This window comes from Pollachius pollachius, assembly GCF_949987615.1.
Source record: "Pollachius pollachius genome assembly, chromosome: 3".
In the NCBI taxonomy this organism is placed as follows: Eukaryota; Metazoa; Chordata; class Actinopteri; order Gadiformes; family Gadidae; genus Pollachius; species Pollachius pollachius.
This window is the reverse complement of record NC_136936.1, coordinates 48715884-48739994: the sequence shown is the minus strand read 5'-3', so window position 1 is coordinate 48739994 and position 24111 is coordinate 48715884. Positions and strand designations below refer to the sequence as shown.

The 24111-nt window shown below is 47.7% G+C and overlaps 3 protein-coding genes across 3 annotated transcripts in view; 2 read left to right on the top strand and 1 right to left on the bottom strand.

Annotated features, from left to right (window-relative positions):
* The first annotated feature begins 232 nt into the window (after positions 1–232).
* Positions 233–3519, top strand: mettl8 (methyltransferase 8, methylcytidine). Its single transcript, XM_079732484.1, has 10 exons — positions 233–280; positions 521–685; positions 933–1024; positions 1205–1539; positions 1645–1694; positions 1996–2056; positions 2360–2499; positions 2895–3001; positions 3129–3194; positions 3295–3519. The coding sequence occupies exons 2-10, from the start codon at positions 534–536 to the stop codon at positions 3432–3434; spliced, it is 1143 nt and encodes a 380-aa protein (XP_079588610.1). The 5' UTR covers positions 233–280; positions 521–533; the 3' UTR covers positions 3435–3519.
* A 645-nt stretch (positions 3520–4164) lies between these two features.
* Positions 4165–18932, top strand: tlk1a (tousled-like kinase 1a). Its single transcript, XM_079732480.1, has 22 exons — positions 4165–4184; positions 7652–7773; positions 8802–8873; positions 9664–9702; positions 9785–9860; positions 9978–10021; positions 10217–10372; positions 10491–10577; positions 10689–10781; positions 11290–11400; positions 11502–11638; positions 12449–12637; positions 12848–12914; positions 13317–13414; positions 14586–14667; positions 15252–15343; positions 15792–15881; positions 16361–16530; positions 17247–17382; positions 17784–17895; positions 17986–18093; positions 18596–18932. Exons 2-22 carry the CDS (start codon positions 7657–7659, stop codon positions 18779–18781), a joined length of 2262 nt encoding a protein of 753 aa, XP_079588606.1. The 5' UTR covers positions 4165–4184; positions 7652–7656; the 3' UTR covers positions 18782–18932.
* Positions 18933–20367: 1435 nt separating this feature from the next.
* LOC307072913 (Golgi reassembly-stacking protein 2-like) overlaps positions 20368–24111 on the bottom strand; it is a gene marked incomplete at its 3' end in the record, with an annotated part of 4382 nt that continues 638 nt past the window's right edge. Inside the window, exons 2-10 of the mRNA XM_079732483.1 lie at positions 24019–24099; positions 23458–23661; positions 22876–22962; positions 22546–22697; positions 22188–22320; positions 21841–21949; positions 21516–21581; positions 21211–21336; positions 20368–20615 (exon numbers count right to left, since the gene is read on the bottom strand). Of these exons, the coding sequence (XP_079588609.1) occupies positions 20368–20615; positions 21211–21336; positions 21516–21581; positions 21841–21949; positions 22188–22320; positions 22546–22697; positions 22876–22962; positions 23458–23661; positions 24019–24099 (1206 nt within the window). The remainder of the gene's footprint in view (positions 20616–21210; positions 21337–21515; positions 21582–21840; positions 21950–22187; positions 22321–22545; positions 22698–22875; positions 22963–23457; positions 23662–24018; positions 24100–24111) is intronic.

The following is a 24111-nucleotide window of genomic DNA, read 5'->3' as shown; positions in this document are numbered from 1 at the left end:
GTTTCAAAGTAAAAGCTGTTGGAAGTTCGTTTTTGTTTATGAGGTTATTCGGTTTATTTTTTCCCATAAATGATTGACTTTAATTGTAGAGCATAAAACGGCCTGGTGAATTTCTTACATTTTCTGTAGTTTTAGTAAATTAATGGGTGCAGTGTTTCCTTCTGAACGGAGAAGTCATTTACTTTGAAGGCGCACAGCAAATATCCGGTCTTATTTCATTTTTCTCGAACAAGCTTGACCCAAATGTGCAAGTAGGTTCTAAAAAACGCCGGTTTTCCAAGTAAGCAATCTCCCTGTTTAATTGAAGTTAAAATACGTGAATGAAGCAACAATGTCCGTAGGATGTCCGGTTGATCCATTCATACTTGCTGTCTAAAGTGTGGTCATTTCATCACTATTGCATATTGTTGACTTTTTTTTACTTACTGTGTGTGTGTGTGTGTGTGTGTGTGTGTGCGTGTGTGTGTGTGTGTGTGTGTGAGTGTGTGTGTGTGTGTGTGTGTGTGTTACCTTTCCAAAGCTTGGCAGGAAACATGCATACATATAAGAGCTTATATCTTTGCTCTGTGGCTAAATATGTGTGCAAGTTATGCATGCGTTTGCAGAGCACAGCAAGAGGACCCTCGGCTCCACTGGGAGCCAGACTGCTGACCAACCCTGAGGACATATTCCAACACAACATGTGGTCAGTAGAAGGAGTGGCGTCCATTATACTTGCAGAGATATTAAGCGTATATAAGTACTTGTGGTGTCCCATGTAATAATAAGAAGAAACATTTGCCATTATTTTATCAACAAAAACAAAAGCAGAAGTGTATGTAATGTGTTTAATGTACATGTATAACTGATCATGTATTTGATGTTCATGTTTCAACAGCCTAAAATATATAGTAATAGGATGTTCATTGCTCACCGCACCCCATGTGTTTTAGGGATCATGTTCAGTGGACGGAGGAGGAGAAGGAAAGGGCACGTGAGAAAGCAGAGGACAACTCCAGCGTACACATTCCTTTAGCAGAACAAGGCATGTCAATGTTATTTTTATCCAACCTTTATTTATTTAGGCAATGGGGTTATGCACCTCTTTTGCAAGACAAGGCTGATAGCAGCACAATGGCAAACATCCCCTGACATCGTTACCAGATTACACAGTGACAAGTGGGTAAGTTAGAATACAAGTTTGTTCTATCTCTCCCTCGTGCAGGTAAGTTTGACACGGAAGCTTGTGGATACTGGGACCGCTTTTATGAGACTCACCGCAACAAGTTCTTCAAAGATCGCCGGTGGTTGTTCCAAGAGTTTCCAGAACTGCTTCCTTTGAGGCTCAGAAGCCCTTTGGCAGACGTGAGCCAAGCTGAGAACTCGAGCTCTGGCACAACCTCAGAGACCTACCAGGATCACAGCTCAGATCCCCCACCACGGCACAGAGATGCAGACAGTCCTGTGTGCCCAACCTCTGTGGATGCTCAGGCTGCACACGGTGAAGAGACGTTAGTGACTTCCTTTCCTGGACAACATGCAGATTTCCGGATATTGGAGGTTTAAACGGTTTATTGCTAGAATTATAGTATTTTCAAAATGACAATAAACGTGTTCACTTGATTGACGATATGATCGATGAACTGTGCTGTTCTCTCTTTACAGGTTGGATGTGGAGTTGGTAACAGTGCGTTTCCCCTTGTAAAATCCATTAAGTAAGTATATTTGAGGTCCCCTTAGCATAACCCACTGTAGTTTTATTATATTCTACAAATGCTTGTTTCACGACCGATGCCTCTAAACTCTTTCCATTGGTCAGTTGGACAGCCCTAACAGATTCATCTTACAAGAACTTGTAAGATGTAAGGTTTGGCCTGCAACCAAACCAAATTAATAGAAAGTAGAACAAATATTGACGAGGATTTACGTTTTCAACCAGCTAATTCATCTGTTTGATGAATAAATGTAATAATGTGGGAATGTTGAATCAGGGTTGGCTTCTGCTTCTATTTGCAGGGAAACGGGTGCGTTCGTATACTGTTGTGACTTTTCCCCTCATGCTATTCAACTGGTCATGGTAAGACATTGTTAAGACATCCCCAAATCCAGCAAATTCCATGCAAAATAAATTGTCATTGCCATAAAACATTGTCTTTAACCTATTCTGCATTTCATTACTAACAGAGAATATATATTTGAGCATAAAATAAAATGTAAACCCACCAGATCAATTTATGGGAAAATTCCAATGATCACACATACAGCATGTTTAATAATGGTCAAGTGGCCTCTCAAATGGGCTTTTGAGTTAGAAATCAATGATCTCCAGGGCGACTCCAGGATGCCTTACACATTAATCTCCATCTCCCTTCTCTGTTAGGAGCATCCAGACTATGATCAATCCGTGTGTCATGCCTTCGTCCATGACCTCTGTGAGGAGGAAGCGTCCTTCCCCGTTCCTCTGCAGAGTCTGGATGTAGTCATGGCGGTGTTCGTGCTCTCTTCCATCCATCCAGCCAGGTAGGTCCAAACAATACACCTGGAAGAAGTCATTGGTAGTCAAATCTCTCTACCATCATCACTGTTATGAGCATTTATTCACACACACACACACACACACACACACACACACACACACACACACACACACACACACACACACACACACACACACACACACACACACACACACACGTGCAATAGTGACTGAATGCATGTTCACAATGCATATTATTAATCATGACCTGTGTTGAGAAACTATTTCATTTACAGATTGTATTTGCTTTGTGTGCAATTGAAAGAAGTTTACAGTGATGGACTTTTAAATAATAAATGTCATTATACAATAATGGATAGACTGGTGTTTGTACCATATGATGATAGATTATTTCCAGGTGTATTTCTATCATTGACAGACTGCAGGCAGTAGTGAATCGACTGACCACCTACCTGAAACCTGGAGGTGTATTTCTATTCCGGGATTATGGCAGATATGATCTTTCTCAACTCAGGTTTAAAAAAGGTTGGTGTGTATAGAACAATAAAATGGTCTTGCTTTGATAATCATATGTGCGCTATACTCTATTTTAACACATTCAGTTCCCTGTGACTATAATCGTTTATCTACACGCTGGTTCTTGTATGTTCAGGACAATGTTTGGCAGATAATTTCTACACCCGTGGAGATGGCACTTGTGTTTACTTCTTTACAAGAGGTTTGTAAACTCTTTTCATAAACTTGTGCAATAGTTATGTTTAACCAAAATATATTATTTATTCATTGTACAAAAGTAATAATGCAGATTGTTTTCACAGATGAAGTTCATAGTCTATTTACGAATGCCGGTTTGGAAGAGCTTCAGAATTTGGAGGATAGACGACTTCAAGTGAACAGGGGGAAGAAAATAGTTATGCACAGGGTGTGGATGCAGAGCAAGTACCAGAAAACACATTAAGCTGGATCATCTGAAGAGCCTGTATACTTATACCTTACATGTTGTATTTATTTTTTAAGACCATTTTATTTATATGCTTACTGAAAGGCTGTGTTTTTGTTTTGATTATTTTCATCAATAAACAAAATATCCCTTAAATATGAATACATGACCTACATTTCTACACATATATTTCCCCTGTAATAAAATTGCATTAAATAAAACATTCGTCATACTAAGTGTGTTCATTCCAAATAAAACGTTATTTTCCGGCAAAAGTTGAAAGACTTTTGGAACTTTTATCTCCATAAAAAATAGGTGTAATTACCCAGTTCTGAAACAACGGGATGCCCCTCGCCTCGCGATACTAATTTGCACACGATGCGTGACGTCTCATGCGACTTGAAGACAGAGGTCCAGGAGCCAGGACACGGCACAGCTGAGGTGTGAAGAGGTTCGTGTCCAAAAACCAGGATAATTACAATCAACCCAGCGGCAGCTGCCCATCTCGCATAGACCCATTTGGATCACCAATGAGCTGACTTCCCGGCCACCGACATGTATTAGTTGTACGTGATCCAGTATGAGCACAAAAGTACACTGATGAGTGTCCAAAGTAGTGGAAGTTTGGAGGGGACGCCATCTTTGGTCCCGGTTCTCCACGTCCCCAACGCGGATTGTTTTTTCAGCAACATATCGCGGCGGTGGTGAAGGATAAAGGACGGTGTCGTTTGACGATATAGGACTCGAAACTGTTTGCTATATGTTTGTGTAAGTAGTCCTGTGCGATATTGAATGCGTTGTGCTTAAATGTGGGGCTGCAGTCTCGCCAGCTAGGCGGCGGAGAGCTGGTAACCCGTCGGCTCCAAAGTCCACGGAGCCTCCGAGGCTAGCTGGCAGTAGCACCGAACCACTGTCCTCCTGAACCACAGGACAGCACAGTCACGCAACAAACAGCCAGGACACCGGAGAACTGAGATGTTCCGACGGAATACTTGATATAATATGCATGCATCGGGTCGCGGGGACGATGAACGAGTGAAACGCTCAACAATGGCACACGGTAGACTGTGAGCCCTAGATGATGGTTACCGTGACTTCACGTTAGGTGCGGGTCAGGAGCCATCCCCTGGTGTCCATGGCTGGACTGGGGTGGTTCTGGACCAATGCGGTCATCATTTGAACTATTTTTTTAATTTATAAAGTGGTTCATGAAGATATAAGCCCGATCTAACGGGGCTGGTGTGTCTCCCCGGGTTCTGTTCCGGGGCACTTCGCTGATAGTAACGTTACTGTGTTGGAAAACTAATCAGCGATGTGTGTATTAACACGTCAGGCTAAGCGAATGTGTGTGTAACATGGTGGTGGAGGTGGGTTTTAAACGCGGAGCATGCACGTGAGTCCAGCAGGATGGGTACGTGTTTGTGTGTGTTTGTGGTGTACGCGCACTCACGTGCACGCGGGGTTTAATGTGGAATGTCTACCTGAACAAAGAATTTAGGTTCTGGGATAGTCAAACCACGTACACACACATTGGTCCCAATGTTGCTTCTGAACTTGCATGTAGGTCTTGCATAGAGGAGTGGATGTATACCCCCCCAATGTGACACCAAATTAATCATTCATGTAGCATCCATGCATTTTACAAAATAGTTAATATTCCCTAAATTAACCCTGTTGAATTGCACCCCTGCGTTTCGTTTGTCTTACAAACGCAGGTTGTTTCACTTCGGCTCAAAATCTGCTGTGTTATGCTAAAGATTTTAATAGCTTAACAAGTGTGTGCCATAAACAGGTGGTAACTGCTGAACTGCATGGAGTCAAAATGACATCCACAGCAAGAGTTCTAAGGGTTCACCCTCATGCTTCTCCAGGGGCTTGAATATAGATGATGGTTGTGAATGGCCTGAGGACCTCCTTTTGTTAGACACAAAAGAAAAATAAGCCCTCATTGCTAAGTTTAAAACGACGTGAGGGGGGGGGGGAACAACTTGTGGTTAGGATTGCATCCTTTGTGTGGTTTCCAACTTTGACATTTAAAATGCTGTTGGCGATGGAAGGAACAAAACCAGTGGCTTTTTGGATCGAAAGTTATGTAAATGGTGAGAAGAAAAAAGTAGCTTGTCATCTGGACATTTCTTTGTTTTGGTTTGCAAATGTGCACAGCTTGAAACGGAAACCGCATTGGTAGTAATGCACCTATTGTCAAACAATGGCCGTTTGGAATTATTCTTATGGTTATAATGCAAGGTGTTTACTGGTCCTGAAGGATATCAAAAGTATTTAAGGGAAGTCCCAGCAGCCGTAATTAATCAATCATAAACGTATTTGTGGGTCTTTTTTAAAAATGTGTGTTTTTAATGCATGAAGTTGATCTGGCTTGTTTAATGTTGGCAGATGGATGGTTTGTAGACTTTGCTCTAAATACTGAGATAATGAGGTGATGAAAAGGATATTGAGTGTCAAGCTTGTGCTGATATCTGGGTTAGGTCTGTCCACCTTCAGCTTCTCCAGTCCCCCTATTAACATTGCCACCACGCATGGATCACACGCCTTTCTAATGGATTGATATCAAGCCGAGTCCAGTGATTGTGTGCAGCTTCTCAGAACGTAGGCCGAACAAGCCCGTGAAGAAGTAGACTCTAGGTGTAGCTGACTTGTCCAAACCGAATCAAGTACTGACCGACTGCCTCTGTGTCCACTGCCCTTACGATGAGATGATCTTTAACATGCAAGGGTACATGACGTGCAGCGCTGAAAGTACCCGCTGCGTCTGCGGCATCATTCCCGTTACGTGCGGCTCTCGAGTTTCCTCATGTTGCCGTGTAGTAGTGGGCTGTCTTACCTCGCCCTACTAGGAGTTACAGAAGCCCTAGCCAAGAGATGACCACAGTTTGTTTACTACCGGTTTTTTTCCATTGCTGGTGCTGTTGGATTACATTGGACAGTGCAGGCAGGGAATGTCTTTATTATTACAAAGGTGGAAAACATTGGGCAAGCTTATGTCATTCCAACGCTAATCGTAACGATCATTGATGCACTTCAATGTTCTGCAAACGCTTAATTCATCTCCAGATGTTATAACTTGCATGCAGGGGAAAAGGAAAAACTAACGTGTTAATGAATGTCAACGCAAACGTTTTCTTCAGCTGGACAAGCCTGATGGTTGAATTAGTGTAAAGTGCCTATAGCTGCCTTTCTGCTTTCGTCTGTTTTTTTTTTGTGAACCCACGATTCGACGCGCTGACTGTCTTCCCAGTGCAGATGGCTCGGGAGCAGTGTTACATTTTCTTGGAATTTTATTGGGGCTCCCTGGAATACCTCTACTGTTTATGTCAGATCTACCTTGCAAATGAGCAGCAGAATCTGTAATCCTAGTAGCAGCATTGGACGACATACCGTAGCCAATATTGAGGCTGCTCTCTGGCTCCTTTTCTCGGTGAACAGAAGGGTTTTGTCCCCGGCACCTTCTGTTCCTATTAAGACGAATAGATTATAAGTGTGAAAAAAGCGCCCATTCGATTCTCTGCTCACGGCAGGAGCAGAGACACCTTATTGTCAACAACAAATTGTTTAACCACTGCCGGCATTGAAGTATACATTATTGTGTGTATTTTATTTCTTGCAAACATATTTGCACTGTTGACACCTACAATTCAAGCATGTCACGCCTATTAGTGACGGCAGTGATGCGTTCATGTGCATGTGACATACATTAACGAAACAAATACATCAGAATGTTCCTGTATATGTACACCGTTCGGTCTCTGGGCAAATTTAAAATGGCCCCGTAGTTATGGCAGGTTTTCCCACGAGGTCTGCCCCCCCCCCCCCCGTGGAGTCTCCTGTGACGGCGTAGCACAGAGAGCAACTGTGCCTACAGGGACCCAACTGTCGCCATGGCACAGCGGCTGAGGCTGTTACCACTGCGGCCTGGCAAACAGAATGTCTCCAAACACGTCGGTCACAGCACAGCCCTCTGCGTAAAAGCCCCTAACGGGGGCTGATTCGTTCAAACACTTTACCAGGCGTACGTTCAGGCCTGACCCCCGCGTCGGCGGTGTGAACGGAGGCGGTCTATTTTTAGAGGCCGGGAAAAAAAACATGCGTCGTCTAATAACTTTGACAAAGGGCAATTAAGCCGTCGGGCGTTAAAACGGGTTCACTGAGGCCTCGGTGAGGCGGCCCTCCTCTGATGCCCGGTGACTCACGCTGTGACCGTTCCCTGACGTTGGCAGGTGCCATGGAGGAGCTTCACAGCCTGGACCCCAGGAGACAGGAGCTGCTGGAGGCTCGCTTCATGGGCGGTGTCGGAGGCAGCACCGGGGGCAGCACCGGCAGTACCAGCGGGGGCACCAAAGTGAGTGAGCGCCGCTGTCTGGGGGGGGCTGTCCGGAGGGAGTTGTGTCACGCACCTGGTCTCGGAGCGCCTCTCCTCGTCGTTCTCGCTGCACGACGGGAACGCCGCCTTGAAGGGGACGTTCCAGATGGGCGTTGTTGACGGGGAGGGAGGGACTTTCAGTGACATGGGTTAGGGGCCAGAGAGAAGGCTGGACTTTGTTACATTGGTTTTGGGGCCAGAGAGAGGGCGGGACTTTGTTACATTGGTTTTGGGGCCAGAGAGAGGGCGGGACTTTCAGTTGCATGTTTAGGGGCCAGAGAGAGGGCGGGACTTTCAGTTAAATGGGTTTAGGGGCCAGAGAGAGGGCGGGACATTCAGTTGCATTGGTTTAGGGGCCAGAGAGAGGGCGTGACTTTCAGTTGCATGTTTAGGGGCCAGAGAGAGGGCGGGACTTTCAGTTAAATGGGTTTAGGGGCCAGAGAGAGGGCGGGACATTCAGTTGCATTGGTTTAGGGGCCAGAGAGAGGGCGTGACTTTCAGTTGCATGTTTAGGGGCCAGAGAGAGGGCGGGACTTTCAGTTAAATGGGTTTAGGGGCCAGAGAGAGGGCGGGACATTCAGTTGCATTGGTTTAGGGGCCAGAGAGAGGGCGGGACTTTCAGTTGCATGGGTTTAGTGGCCAGAGAGAGGGTGGGACTTTCAGTTGTATATCTATGGGAATTTCTAATTAAAAATTATATAAAAATGTTCCTTTTAATGCAAATCCTCTAAAAGCTGATGGGGAATTTAGAGAGCGGGGAATGTTAACAGGGGTACACTTCATAGGAATTTAGAGACCGGGGACTGTTAACAGGGGTACACTTCATAGGAAGTAAGAGAACGGACATTGTGTTGCGGTAGGCCGGGCTAACCCCACGATTCATGATGCTCTCCCGGCCTGCTGCATGCTATGGACCTCATCACAGTAACTCTCAAATGACAATGTGAAGATGTCCTTCTACAAGTGTTAACCACTGCATGTTTTCTGCTTGTTCTTTATGATTTCAGGGTTTAGCAAACAATGAATGTTCAAATCACAGCTTTGGAAGCATAGGGTCTTCAAGTGACAAGGAGTCTGAGGTACGGTTCGATAAAGACATTTAAATGATTTTATTGTGCTTGCGTATGGTCTTTTTCACAACACAATTCTGGTTGGGCTGATTGGGGAATATGATGACTGCAGCCAGCTACAGCAACGACATTGGATAAGGTGTATTTGGGTGCTCGTCTGTTTCTGAGGTTTTATCGTCTGTTTCAACACTTGTCATCGTCTGTCCCCCCCCTACCCCAGGGTGGGTGGGGGTGTGTGTGTGTGTGTGTGTGTGTGTGTGTGAATGAGACAGATGCCTCTCATACGTCACCCACCTAATGGCCCGTAGCAGTGACAGCCTCAATCAGAACCGCAGTAGTCAGCAGATTCCCTGACCCTCCAGTTGTTAGTCCTGTGTCTGTAGCTTCGCCCACCCCTGACCCTCCAGTTGTTAGTCCTGGTTCTGTAGCTCCGCCCACTCCTGACCCTCTAGTCTTGAGTCCTGGTTCTATAGCTCCACCCATCCCTGACCCTCCAGTCTTAAGTCCTGGTACTATAGCTCCACCCACCCCTGACCCTCCAGTCTTTAGTCCTGGTTCTTTAGCTCCACCCACCCCTTATGTATTGATTTTGATATGCTACTGTTAAGTTTCTTTACGACCATATTAAAAGTATTGTTAGCTTCTATTGCTGTATGGCTACAGCTAGTTTTGATTTGAGGCACTGGTGTCATAAATGTCCCTTGGTCTTTTATGCCAACATGTATACACCGCATTAAGCCATTTACTGTGATTTATTGTTACATTTATTTTGGGTTCAAATGTCTTCTTGTCTTTCCAGGGCTCGGATGTGAAAAGGGGGAGTTCTCCTGCTTATTCGGTAGGCCTGTCATAAGTCTTTATATTGAGATTGGTTGTTGTCATGATTGCGTGTCGTCGCTGAGCTGGCCGTTTGTTTTCAGACACCGGAGAAGAAGCCATCTGAGTCTTCGAGGGGAAGGAAGAGAAAACCTGAGACCCAATCAGAAAGCAGCCAAGGTAAGCCCCGCCCCTCGTCATAACGCTTGTTGTTTGAGTCCATCCATCAAGTGTGACTGAATGTTCCGGAATATAATCGAATCAAAACACAAGAATGATGCATCTTCTTTCTTACAGGAAAGACCATTGGCCGGGGACCTAAAATCAGCGATTATTTCGATGTGAGTGATTTTCAAAAATTCACGGCGATGGTTGCGTTGCGCGATTCTGCCTCTCGTTTCCTCGTCGAAGGGAAGATGGCCGACAGGGTTGGCGCACACGCATGAAATCTCGGTGACACAAAGGCGGCCTCGTGTGCCCACGTTGTTGCCAAGCAGCGAGGCTATGATGTCACTCATCTCCTGCTGTGGTCTCAGTTCCAGGGAGGGAACGGGGCCAGTCCTGTCAGAGGAGGGGCTGGCGGAGGAGGAGGAGGTGGTGGAGGAGGAGGAGGAGGAGGAGGTGTTGGTGGTGGTGCTGTCCCGCTAGTGATCCGCTCGCCACAGAACTCCCACTCAGCTCAGGGTGCCGCTGTAAGTCCCAACGCCCTCCCCAGGGACTGCCATAGCATCTGGCGGTGCCCTCACTCCTCTTTGCTGCCAAGAGTCATCGTCTTGTGATTTTAATGCATTCTGCTGTATTGTTTTGCAGGTCAGACAAAGTAGCTCATCTCCTCCCAGTCTGTCTTTCGGGGACCAGGTCATGCTTCCAAAGCAACTCGCAATCAAATGTGTCCAGGTGGGGAGACCGGGATTTATTCATTTACTATACTAGTGGTGTTGACCCTCTTGATGTATTGACCAGATTTGGATGGCTTGTCTGGGGTAACTGTTTTGCTTCTCCCCCCAGACTGACCTCACTGGACTGAAACTGGCGGCACTTGAAAGCAATAAGAATCTGGACCTTGAGAAGAAGGAAGGGAGGATAGATGACTTGTTGAGGGTAAGGTCTCCGGTCTGTTGTCAAAACCTGCTTGATCCATCTATAGTACATACGACCAGATAGACTAGCTGTTGACGCTAACATTAAAACATGCCACCAGATTAGCTAGCTGTTGGTGCTTACATTACAACATGCCACAGGATTAGCTAGCTGTTGACGCTAACATTACAACATGCCACAGGATTAGCTAGCTGTTGACGCTAACATTACAACATGCCACCGGATTAGCTAGCTGTTGACGCTAACATTACAACATGCCACCAGAAAAGCTAGCTGTTGAAGCTAACATTGTAACATGCCACCAGATAAGATGGCTGTTGACGATGTCATTAACACAACCACATTCTGTGGTTGTGTTATTCTGTAGGGCTGATTTGGTTGGTTGAGCAACGGAACAATTATTTATCTATCTACATGAATAGCTTTGAAAAAAATGTTGTTTTGGGAGTAAACATATCTCAACATGCCAATTTGTTTTTATTTTTTTTGTTATTTTTTTCCTCCTTAGGCAAACTGTGATCTCAGAAGGCAGATAGACGAACAACAAAAATTACTTGAAAAGTTTAAGGAACGCTTGAATAAATGCATCAGTATGAGCAAGAAGCTGCTCGTAGAGAAGGTGGGTGCTTGGCCTCCTGTCTTCCATGTTGCGCGCGTGTACATGCGAGCGTGTTGTGTTGCGTTGCTTCCCTAAGGAGGCCATTTTGTTGCGACCCCCAGAGCACCCAGGAGAAGCAGTCGTGCCGGGAGAAGAGCATGCAGGACCGGCTGCGTCTGGGCCACTTCACCACGGTGCGGCACGGGGCCTCGTTCACCGAGCAGTGGACGGACGGCTACGCCTTCCAGAACCTCGTCAAGTGGGTCCCCCCCGGACGAGCCCCTTTTTAGTTTGTAACTGAAAAATCGAACGACAGTTGGACGTTTTAACACGAACGCGGTTTCCCTTTGAACATGCCTCCCCGACTAAGGCCCCGTCCACACGGAGCCGAAACGGGCGCAAACGATCCGGTTTCGTTTTATGCGGTTCAGGAATATCTCCGTAAAGACGGAGTCATTGCGGAACCGCACCGAGCTGTAGAAACGCTGTAGTAAATATTGAAGGCGCTGGTTCTCCACAGAAAAAGTGGAGCGCGTCAAAATGCGCGCTGTATACAAACATTCAGTCACGAGGAGATTCAGCCTTTTAAATTGAGAAGAAATACTTTTTAATGCACAGCTCGTCATTAAACGTATCAAGGGGCTTTATTTAAAGCTACAAAAAGAATACAAATAAAATAATAAATAAAAAATTCAGTGCAACTCTTGACGTCCCCCAGCTGGTGGGGGACTAATGACGTGATCGTTTGCGTTTCAGGCGTCCACACGAATCCTAACACGAAACCGCATAGGTCCGGATAGATTTGAAAACACCTCCGAGGGTGGTTTCAGAAATGTGCAGTTTCGGGGACCGGATTCGCCGGCTCCGTCTGGACTGTCGGCCGAACGCACAAGACTTATGCGGTTTCAACAAAAAATCGGCTTCGTGTGGACGGGGCCGGAGTGTCATTATACTATTTTCCTTTTTCTTTTTTTCCATCACCTCAAGGCACTGCGATGAGTCGAATGGCACAGCGGGGGTACCTCTTCCCATCCCCTTCTCTTATTTGCACAATGTCTCCCTTTCACAGGCAGCAGGAGTGGCTGAACCAGCAGCGCGAGGACATGGAGAGGCAAAGAAAACTGTTGGCTAAAAGGAAGCCGCCGTCGTCCAGCAACTCCCAGGCGCCCGCGACCAACTCGGAGCCAAAACAGCGCAAGACAAAGGCGGTGAATGGAGCTGAAAGCGATCCCTTTCTGAAACCCAGCCTACCTCAGCTGTGAGTGCGCCCGCCTTTCATCCGCAATGCCCGCGAGCATTCAAGCTCATGACATCAGATCAGAGCCGCGGCGCTGGTGGCTTGACCCGCTACTGAAGTGTTTCCCGTGTTACCAACCGGTCCAAAGAGATCTATGATCTCACAGCGGCACTGTGATAGCCTGTTTAACGGCGTGGGGATTGGGCACTGAAAGGTTTTATCTCTCGACAGGTTGACTCTCGCCGAGTACCACGAGCAGGAGGAGATCTTCAAACTACGGCTTGGTCATCTGAAGAAGGTGAGCACGCTGAACCACACCTCCTCATTCAGCGAGTAGACCCTCGTGGAGAAGGTCATAAAGCCAGGGTGGTGTTTACAGGACACGTTAAAAGGAGGAGGAGAAGGCAGTGCAAGCGTTACCGTGTTCAGATGCAGTTGGAAACTCTTCGTGTCTCCTTTGAATAATTTAACAGTTGCATGTTGATTCGCAAATAAATACAACTTCATAATTGATTCCGCAATTCTATGGGCTGGAGAACTCTGGCTGAACCTCCAGAGCTCTCATGGCCCAAGAGTTTTGTGTTCTAGTGTTGGTTGTTTTTCCCAATACACAAACCTACAGACCGGCTACAAAGTATGAATATTAAATGCATAACTAGTGAGTATGGATTCTGATGAGGTGTGTGTTAATCATTTATAGGAAGAAGCGGAGATCCAGGCAGAGTTGGAGCGTCTGGAGAGAGTGCGTAACCTCCACATTCGAGAGCTGAAGAGAATAAATAATGAAGACAGTTCTCAGTGAGTCCCCCTTACACACTCACTCTCTTTATCTGTGTAATTTCTTATGCAAAATATTGTTGACTACTATTGTTCTGGTAGGAAGCAGAAGAAAAAGTAAGGTCTGGGTGAGGCAGACAGGATGTTAGACTGCTATCTCAAGGTGACAGTCATCCAGATGACGGTTGATGTTATGTTGGTATAAAAGGTCCTTCCATCTAGTCGTCCCCCCCCCCCCAACCCAATCTGGAGGTGCCAGGGGGAGATAACACTCAGTTTCTCACTGCAGGTCAGGCTGGCCTCAAGCCTCCTTTTTAAAAAAACAAAAAAAACAAATTGAGGACCAATCAACGTTAGGGGGCGGTACTTTCAGCTCATGACTGACGAGGAGCTTGGCAGTGCACAGAATGTCAATACAATGGCGGATCAGAAATCAACGCAGCAAATAGTTTTCAGGGATGGACAAAATGAAAGTTAAAAATTAACTGATATTTTATCAGAGAAGACTTCCAACAGGAAAGAGCCGTGAGTGGACCGCTATCACTTGTTTCTATAATCTGCTGGTTGCACATTTTTCGAGCATCGTAAGGCCACGCCCATATCTGGATATCAATCGCTGCTCGGTCGAGGCCTGACTGACCTTCACTACGAAAAGCAAACTTTTCTATCTGCATGTTCTCATGAGGCTACCCAGGGGCAACTCAAACTGTAAATCCCTGTAGAGACCCAATCTAGCCCAGGCTCCTATCTTAAAGTGCTCCTCTTTTTAAATGTCAGTCGAAGCTGACCACAGACCAGCGATAAAGACGACCCAAGATGTTAGCATGTGGTATGTTGAATGTGGAAGAGGTGCGAGATTGAAATTTTAAAAGATCAGATATTGTGTTCACACGACAATGTCTGGAACTCGTACTTGAAGTTGGTTGGCTGGGTGTTTTGTTTTTTTAACTAGGTCAAATTTGATCTGAACTCCGTTTTAGCGCTGAACTCGCTGGACTGGAAAGAAATTGGGTCAAATTATTTTATCTTCAAAGGATCTGTCTGTTTTAAATAAATGTCACTTCCACAAGAACAACCAAAATATGGTTCAGGTCAGATACTGCGACACTTGCATTTTATGACTAAATGATGATGTTGATGCAACCATGGCGTTCATAATGAATATCCTGGCTTTGCTTCTTCTCAACCACAGGTTTAAGGACCACCCGACGTTAAACGAGCGGTACCTGCTCCTACACCTGCTAGGCAGAGGGGGCTTCAGTGAAGTTTACAAGGTACGGTGTGGCTTCATGGTTCCTCTGCCTCTCACAGTAAAGACCTCCTTGTAGGGCAGGGGTCTCAAACTCAATTTACCTGGGGGCCGCTGGAGGTAGACTCTGGGTCAGGCTGGGCCACATCAAGTATTCCACAGAAAAAAGTAACACAACTGACCCAATCTAAGTTAAAGATCGGGCTATAATTAGATCACGTTGGCTATGTAATCGCTGACAACAGGGTCGTTGGAGGAACGATTCATAGTCGTTGGTGGAAACCTGGACATTTCAGCGTCCTTTGGCTTTTGTCGGGACTCAGGACACGCAACTCAAAATTGGGACTCTCCCGGCAAAACCGGGACATCTGGTCACCCTACCACAAGTGATAAAAAACCGTGGCAAGCGACTCAGCAGAAATGTGCGTTCGACAACAACGTGCGGGCCGCACTAACACTAAATTTTGATGTCAAGTAGAGAGCCAAAAAATATCATCCCGCGGGCCTCAATTGGCCACGGGGCCGCGAGTTTGAGACCCCTGTTGTAGGGGCTCCCTCCCTCTCCTGAGGCCACCGGGTCCTAACATGCTCCGTGTGTCGTCTTTAAAGGCCTTCGACCTGATCGAACAAAGATATGCTGCTGTGAAGATCCATCAACTCAACAAGAACTGGAGGGAGGAGAAGAAGGAGAACTATCACAAGTATGGTTCCTCTGGATTTTACCTTCTTGATCTGTTCACCCATGAAAATATACTCTACTTGGGGCCGGGCAATACTTCAATAATATCGTTTATCATCTTTAAATGGTATTGTATCGTCGTTAAATGAAGATTGGGATACCCCGTCTCGTAGTTTTGACTAATTTCTCCTATGGGGGATTAATAAATTTGTATCGTATAAATGAATTACAATGAAAATCTGTGCTATTTAAAGATTATAATGAGGTTTGAAACGTTAAAGAAAGGAAAACTAGTTTCCTAGCTCTTTCACCCAGCTCAAATGACATGTATATCTAAATACATGTCATTGTTCTGCCTTTTGCCTTGGTTCACATAATTACATTCTACTACATGCATGTTGTGTTTTTGGGCGCATTGCCCATGGCTACGGTTGCCAACGGTAACCGTGCATCCCTCTCCTCTTCCGCAGACATGCGTGCCGGGAGTACCGAATACACAAGCAGCTGGACCACCCTCGCATCGTGAAGCTCTACGACTACTTTTCACTGGACACGGACACGTGAGTCCACACACACACACACACACACCCTCGCCCAGGGTTAAGGGGTCTGGGGGGGGGGGGCTCAGATCTTGATCAACGGGGCGTTTCCCCTCCTATTTGTTTCGTCATCAGGATACGCAAGGTCATGATGATATTGTTTCTTTTTCTTCTGTCAAATGTACTTAATGTCAGTCGCTTTGTATAAAAGCGTCTGCTAAATGTAAATTTAAATCAACACTGGGAAGACTGGCCGCTTTAGAAACATACTTATTTAGTCACCTTCTGAACGATTCATCCATTCACGCTACGTGTTTCTCTTCGGTAAATAAACGAACCAGGAAACAAGGTGTAATACTGCCCCCTGGCTGTTACTGGGTTCCCTTCAGTCTCTTCCCTGCCCCACCCCCAGTAGTTCTGCTAGAACATAGGACTGCCATGTCAATCCCAGGTGACCTACTGACCCACCCTGACCTCCATCCTCCGGCCTCCCCCGACAGGTTCTGCACGGTGCTTGAGTACTGCGAGGGCAACGACCTGGACTTCTACCTGAAGCAGCACAAGCTCATGTCGGAGAAGGAGGCGCGGTCCATCGTCATGCAGATCGTCAACGCACTGAGATACCTGAACGAGATCAAGCCGCCCATCATCCATTATGACCTCAAGCCAGGTAAACACTGTCCTCCATTATGACCTCCAGCCAGGTAAACACTGTCCTCCATTATGACCTCCAGCCAGGTAAACACTGTCCTCCATTATGACCTCAAGCCAGGTAAACACTGTCCTCCATTATGACCTCCAGTCAGGTAAACGCCGTCCTCTGGGGTCTCACAAGTATTTTCAGAGCTAATGAGAGGTCAAACACACTCAAAGGTTGGTAACAGTTGTGCTTGGCCTTCAATAAGCGTGTTTTAGCTCAACTTGACCTGAAACATCCAATGTGACTTACAGCAGTTCATGAACGCACACAAGCAAGTTAGTAGGTCACACACCGACAGCAGAGTCGATGTGTGACCAACCATCGAAGGCATCAGCCAGTTAGGGTTAGGGGTCTTGCTCAAGGACACCTCGACAGAGCCGGGGATAGAACTAGCAACATTTCTGTTACAAGTCAACCCGCTCTACCTCCTGAGCTAAGCCGGCACACCAGATGAAGCACAGATCCCCACGCAGTCTCGTAGTAGAAAGGACAACACGCAGACGAAGATGAGGTTCAGATCCAAGGTCTGGGTCTGTTCAATATCATGATGGTGCTTAGTAGCGTGCAGGGTTTTGAGCCAGAAGTCTAGATGTATAGAACGTTATATGACTGCTTTACCGGTGTGCGATGCCTTCAGCGGGAACGCACCGCTTCTTCTTTGTGATTGCTTTTGTGTTCCCTTCAAGGCAACATCCTATTGGTGGACGGCACGGCCTGCGGGGAAATCAAGATCACAGACTTTGGTTTGTCCAAAATCATGGACGACGACAACTACGGCGCCGACGGCATGGACCTGACGTCGCAGGGGGCCGGGACATACTGGTAAGGAATAGGTTTGACTCCCCAGATACCGAGTGTATATACCGATACAGCATCCAGCATTGTCACTACTAATAGCACTTGTTCTTATTGAAGGGTTCTCTTACGATGGCTGCAATTTATCGTCGGTTCACTTACTGTCAACATCATTTAAATTGATGTGGCATATTATTTTCTCTTGTGTAGTAAAGGAGTCATGTGATGGTATTGGATCGGCGCATAGACTTGCGTACTTGTCGATGCCTGATACTGTATTTAAGGCAGTATCTGAGGAATTTCCAATACTGCTCTTGGAACAAGTCCAGTAAGGAACCTCGCCTGGTGTCTGTGGCTAGCAAGTGACGCCCAAGACATCGATGTGGGGCCCAGGTCGCTAAGACTGTGTCTGTGTCTCACCCGCTCAGGTACCTGCCCCCGGAATGTTTCGTCGTGGGTAAAGAACCTCCAAAGATCTCCAACAAGGTGGACGTGTGGTCTGTGGGCATCATCTTCTTCCAGTGTCTCTACGGGAGAAAGGTGAGCGCGTAACCGATCAGCGCGGAGGTGTTTGAGAACCTTGGAATCCCTGCTGCGTGCTTGATGTGTCTGTATGTGTTTTGGTTTCAGCCCTTCGGCCACAATCAGTCCCAACAGGACATCCTGCAGGAGAACACCATCCTTAAAGCTACAGACCTCCAGTTCCCTGTGAAGCCCGTCTCCAGTAATGAGGCAAAGGTGTGTGGTTAACCTTTTTAACCTACCGCAGTAAAGCCGCTTATTGAACGGTGACTGAATAAGCAGTGTGACGCTACAATGTCACATTGATTATTGCAGTTCTGGCCTTAAATGAGTCAGACGAAGGGGACAGCGGCTGGCTTGTGTTTCAGACCTCTCCCGTTTTGCTCAAACGCTGGGCTCAACGCACACTGCTTCAGGAGCAGACTCGCACCTTTTTATCTAAGAGATCCCCAAGCTAACCTATGAATGATATGCAGCAGCAAAGTACATACTTGCACGTTTATATCAATTTCACCAAGTCTTCCCCTGAAGGCATCAGTTCTCTCATCACCATGAGTGGCTTTGAATGCTCGACTGCGTTGTGGTCGCGTGAATCAAGGTCCGAGCGAGTCACGGTCCCTTGACTCTCTTCCTTACGTCTTCCCTGAGAGCCATACTGTGATTTCTGCGTCCCGTCTCCCCCCCCCCCCGTCTCATACGCCCTTCTCGTCCCCCCCAGGCCTTCATCAAGCGCTGCCTGGCCTACCGCAAGGAGGACCGCTTCGACGTGCACCAGCTGGGGGGCGACGCCTACCTGCTGCCCCACATGCGGCGCTCCAGCTCCTCAGGCACCCTGCAGGTGGGCCCCGGGGGGCCGGGCTCCTCCTCCTCCTCCTCCTCCGGGGGCGTCGTCTCATCGTACTGACTCTCTCGCCCTCCTCTTGCACTGTGACGGAACCGAGCAGCGGGCTGCTCCCATGCCCACAGCCCACAGCACCCACACACAGGGCGGCGTCTGTCTGGGGGGTCCGAGGGTCTGAGGACTGGGGGAGCAGGACACTGAAGGGGGGAGGGGGAGGGACTAGAATGGCCAAAGCTTTGTGACTCCCCCCCCCCCCCCCCCCCCCCCCCCCCCCCCAACTCTTCCCTACACCCATGTCGTGCTCCTGGCGTTGGCACAGACTTGGATCGATGGGGGAGGGAGGGGAAACCTGGCTGGGTGGGGGGGTCTCTCAGCGGTCCTGCCAGGGTGCAAACCATACAGCTGCTACACACACACACACACGTTCATTTACTGTATTAAGCAGACGTTCATCGTTTTAAGAATTTCACTTTTGTTTCTTGTTTTATTTGTTCAAAGTGATAGGCTTTAATTCAGTTACACCTAGCCATGAGATTGTAATACTTTAGCAAACTGTGGCATCTAGTAAGAAATAGGCTCTGGCAGCATACTAATGTTTAATGCACAAGATAACCAAATGTAGAAAAATGACGTTGTACAAAATCCTATGCAGGAATACTAATAAATAAATGGATGGATTGAGAACTGTATATGCTGTGCAGAAGATAATTTTGCAGCAGTGTAAAACAAACCTATTGGGCGATTTGAGGTTCATGCTGTGTCCCTTGTTTTGCAGCTTTAGATGTTGCTATTGCCCAGGGTGGCGTCATCTTACTTGTGTACATGTGTACTGTTTGGCTGAGAGTAAAAAAATAAATGCTGGGAAATTAGAGCTGAGGTCTTATCAAGCACAACTGCTTTATTATCGATCACTGCAATACAATCATCGTCTTTCATAGTTAACTGCGGGGTCCTGCGGTCACTCCTGAGCTTCTGCTGCCATCTTGTGGTGTCCGAGCGGTACTGCGGTTCACTTTCAATAGTTGTAGCCTAATCGTGTATAAAGGCACGGACAGCAGCTTGCTTGAGTCAAGTGTCTTATACTTGAACAATCTCCTGTCCTGTTCAGGAACACTTGGCTCAACAAGAATTATGAGGAAAACCACTTGAAGTGAACCGCTATACAAGATCCCCGAGCTAAACATGATATACAGCAAAGTAAATATAAACCTTTAACATCTCCTCCTGAAGAATTCTGGCACTTAATCACCATAAATAGTTTCTTTTTTAAATACTTGGCTGGGTTGCGCTAACGTGACAAGCACGTTCACACGGGCCAGGAATGAAATGGACTGCGGTTCGAGTGTTTTGCGGTAACCTTGCATTCCGGCATGCTATCCCATAATCCTCCAACCTTATACTCTAATCTTCATTCCGGCAATCCTCACTAAATGATTACTGAGACCAGTTGGGAGAAAGCCAAAGGGTTCGGCTCATTATAAATATCTAAACAACCAGGCACCCCACGCTTGTTTTTTTTTTGCATTTTTTACGTTCTATGAGACGGTAAATGAATCGGGTCAACAGAACGACGCCCGGCGACACTGTGTGTTTGGAGGATGGGGGGGGGGGAATTAGTGTATTGATCGGTGTTGTAAACTGAGCGTCCATTACGACGACACGGTGACGTTTCCCGGGTGAGGCGTCGCCCCTGACGACGGCACGCTGTACTGATGGGGGAAGCTGTGGACCGTTGGGTGGGACAGCGGCAGGGTCGGCATGGAGACGGGGTCCTGAACGCCGGACGTCGGAGGTGGGGCCCCGACGCCCGGAAGGACCCGGTCCGACAGGGGGGGGGTCGCCCCCGGGACCAGGGGGGGCAGAGGGGGCAGGTTGAGAGGAGCCAGCGGGGGGAGACCTGGGGGAGGGGGCGGAACCAGAGAACGACAAACAGGGTGAACTTTACACCCTTCAAGTTCATTGAGCTGTGCAGCGACGTCCACCACCAGAATCATGGGGTCATCCGGAGACATGTTGTAGAGAAACAGAAGCAGCCTTGCTGCTTGTAAGTTAGAGCCTTTTGCCCATGAGGACATGGGACCGGACAGCTCATTGGCTAGGGTGTTGGAGTCTTTAAAAGAACAGGACAGCTCATTGGCTAGGGTGTTAGACTTTTTTAAAGAACAGGACAGCTCATTGGCTAGGGTGTTGGGACTCTTTTTAAAGGTCCTGGGTCTTGATCTGTCCTCAACCTAACTAAGAAACTTCAAGTAATTGTCTTCACCTGTGATTGCATTCATGTAACTTGCTGAAGTTCGTAGTGGCTTGAGGTTTGCAATGTATTTATTCAGCAGCTGCTCCATGTTAACTGTAGGAGCGAACATGGCTCCTACAGATTGAACTATAAAGCCTGAACTTAGGTAAACAGCTGAGCTCATTCCTTAGTGTGCATGTTGAGGCTGAGCCAAGGCTGAGACGACAGAACGCCACAGCAATACTTCACCGGGGGTTACCTGCAGGGGGAAGCCCACTAACGCCATGTAGCGAGAGCCTGCTCAGGTCCGGCAAGGTGATGTTGAGGTTGGGGAGGGGAGGGAGGGGAGGGAGGGGAGGGAGGCGTCCGGGTAAAGGCATTAAACCTGCAAGACCAAGACAGAGGCCGGTTTATGATGTGTGTGTTAGGCCGGTTTATGATGTTACACATTTGTATTCATCCCTCACTGAACGTGCGTACTTAAAGCGTTTTGATATATATGCACGTATGCCTGCTATGGACCTAGACAAGCTCCATTAAAACCATGTGGTACTTGGGACTGACCCGGTAGGCCGGCAGGAGGGAGGGGTCCAGGGGCGATATGATGAGGAACCGGTACTGTTGGAGCTCCTGGAACAGAAGGCCATGACAGCGGTCACTATGAGCCGTACCTTTTATCTAACCACTGGCTGCTGCTCGGATCAAACCCCCCCAAGACAGACGCAATCTTGGTTTGCTTTCATAATTTTCTAACAAAAAGTGGTATATTCTGCACCGAACCCCGAAAGAAACTGACCCTTGTTGTACAATACAAACAGTTTCACTGAAAAACAGTGCAACGTGTGTTTTAGTTAGTTGTGCGTGTGTATGTGTGTGTGTGTGTGTGTACCTGTCTGGAATGCGCTGAGGGCGGGTGGCTGGGCGGAGCTGACGGTGACCCCGCCCACAGACAGAGACGCGTCAGGTGAGGCCGCCACACTCACGGCCGACAGATGAACCTGGGAATCGCGCCCACAACCACTCAGGTTTACCGTAGTTCAAAATTTACCATAACTACCACTACACAGAAAACAGATCTTTTTATGACATAGTATCTTTAAAAAAAATGACAATTGATACCTAAACACTGTCAACGTAATATTAATATGCTACTTTGATGCCGATGATAAACGCTATCTTCGATTAAGTCCCCAACACTGTTGGATCACAGCAGTAAACATCTCCTTTAAGCCTGACCTCTGTGAAGCCATCCTTAGGTGGGGCCGCCGGTTCGCTGGCCGTCGGGGCAGGGAAGCTGATCTTCTTGCCCTCGGAGAAAGGCAGCGTGGGTATCCTGTGCAGGTAGCCGTAGCCGATCCCACAGCCGATGCTGGGGACAGGGGGTCAATCAGGACATTACACACATTTGTGAAAGAAATAATGCTCTGTTGAGTTCCTACGGCAGGGATGCGTTGCTAAAAGGACATACTGGGTTTTTACAAGCATTACATAACTTTCCTGAACAAGGTGTGTGTGAGTGTGTGCGCGTCTGTCTGTGCGTCTGTCTACATGGGTCTGTGTGCGCGTCTGTGCCGGCCTTCACTCCCCCTCTCACCTGCCCTCCCCCCCCCAGTCGCAGTTGGGGGTGATCACCACCTCGCGGCAGCTGTCCGTGTCGGTGTTGTACACGTACAGCTTCAGCCCCTTCCCATCGTACGCCTCGATGAGCGAGAACAGATCCTCGCTCTGTTTGAAGAAGGATTCAAGCTTCGAGTCAACAGTTGCCATCGAAGCACAAAACGGGCCTGGTTCGCCTGTAGCGGCCATCTTGGCTCCAAACGCTATCTCGGCTACCAGCGAGCGTTTGGAGCCAAGATGGCCGCTGCAGGTGAACCAGGCCCGGGGTGTCTCAGAGGATTCTTCCAGGTCTCGGCGCGAGAGGTACCTCGTTCATGACCGAGTCGGCCCCGATGATGTAGTCCGAGTGGGGTCTCAGGCCCGCCAGAGCCGCCGGAGATTTGGCCTCTACCTCCTAAAAAAGATACAACGAGGGGGATGTCGAGATTTGTCGCATCTTTCTCAAAAATTAGAATCGCCACTTTTTGAATACTTTGTGTGTCATTTGTGCAGTCCCATGTGAACACGGTACACATGTTATAGAAGTAAAAATGTTATTCATTCATTATAATACATTAATGTTTTACTGACATGAACATGTTCAGAGTTCACCTAGACTCTGCATAGCCCTCCCCCCCCCCCCTAGCCACACCCCTCTTTAGCACTTAATGTATATTGTACTTCCTGGCACTTAATGTACGCACTTATTGTATGTTATACGTCCTGGCACTTAAAAAAAGTACTTAGCATTGTGTAGCATCTTATCCTAGCTATCTTCGTTGCATACGGGGAATGGGTTAACCTGTTGATTGTTAGTGAACATCCTTACTGTACCAACAGCGATATATTATTGTTTCTCTTTTCTTCCCCCCGTTCCTCCTCCCCCAACTCCCCCCCCCCCCCCCCTCACCAGCACGTGCCAGACGTTCTCGTTGGCGCCGTCAAAGGTGCAGAAGCGGATGCTGACGCCCAGCAGGCCCTGCCCCCCCCACAGGTTGCTGGGGGTGACGGAGGTCTCCCTGACGTCCAGGGTCTTGCTGCTGTACACCAGCATCTTGACGGGCCGCTCCACGCTGCCCTTCAGCAGCTCCTTCAGCGTGTCGTTGTCTTTGTTCTGACCAACAACAAGATCCTGGTCAGTGGAGACGGTGTGTGTGTGTGTGTGTGTGTGTGTGTGTGCGTGTGTGTGTGGGGGGGGGGTGTGCGTTTACGCGTTTACGCGCCTGTATGTGTGAGTGTGTTTGCGATGCATGACTCAATCCCGGTTAATACTGACAACCTTTCTTAAGCGGGGTCGATAAGCATTACTCAGGATACCCTGCTACTTTTAATCACACGCCCGGCGTCCTGTTTAACCTGAACTAGTGTAACCCACAACCGTCTGATTCTACCGGGTGTAGCCCCACCGGTCCCTCACGCATCGCCCCTGGTGGTCCCGCCTACTGGCGTGTGATTGGCTTTCTGTTCTTACCAGCCGGGTGTCTGACATGGAGACGATGAAGTCAAAGAACGGCTCCAGTCCGGCGCGGTGGCCAGGGGAATTCTCTTGGACCTGGAAATAACA

What these genes read in the sequence shown, in the direction of transcription:
- mettl8 (XM_079732484.1), top strand. Translation starts at nt 534, where the DNA reads ATGCATACATATAAGAGCTTATATCTTTGCTCTGTGGCTAAATATGTG. An exon ending in CATTCCTTTAGCAGAACAAG is followed by an intron (nt 1,025 to 1,204) that starts GCATGTCAATGT and finishes TCCCTCGTGCAG; the next exon opens with GTAAGTTTGACACGGAAGCT. An exon ending in TCAACTCAGGTTTAAAAAAG is followed by an intron (nt 3,002 to 3,128) that starts GTTGGTGTGTAT and finishes TTGTATGTTCAG; the next exon opens with GACAATGTTTGGCAGATAAT.
- tlk1a (XM_079732480.1), top strand. Translation starts at nt 7,657, where the DNA reads ATGGAGGAGCTTCACAGCCTGGACCCCAGGAGACAGGAGCTGCTGGAG. An exon ending in GGATAGATGACTTGTTGAGG is followed by an intron (nt 10,782 to 11,289) that starts GTAAGGTCTCCG and finishes TTTCCTCCTTAG; the next exon opens with GCAAACTGTGATCTCAGAAG. An exon ending in GCTTCAGTGAAGTTTACAAG is followed by an intron (nt 14,668 to 15,251) that starts GTACGGTGTGGC and finishes TCGTCTTTAAAG; the next exon opens with GCCTTCGACCTGATCGAACA.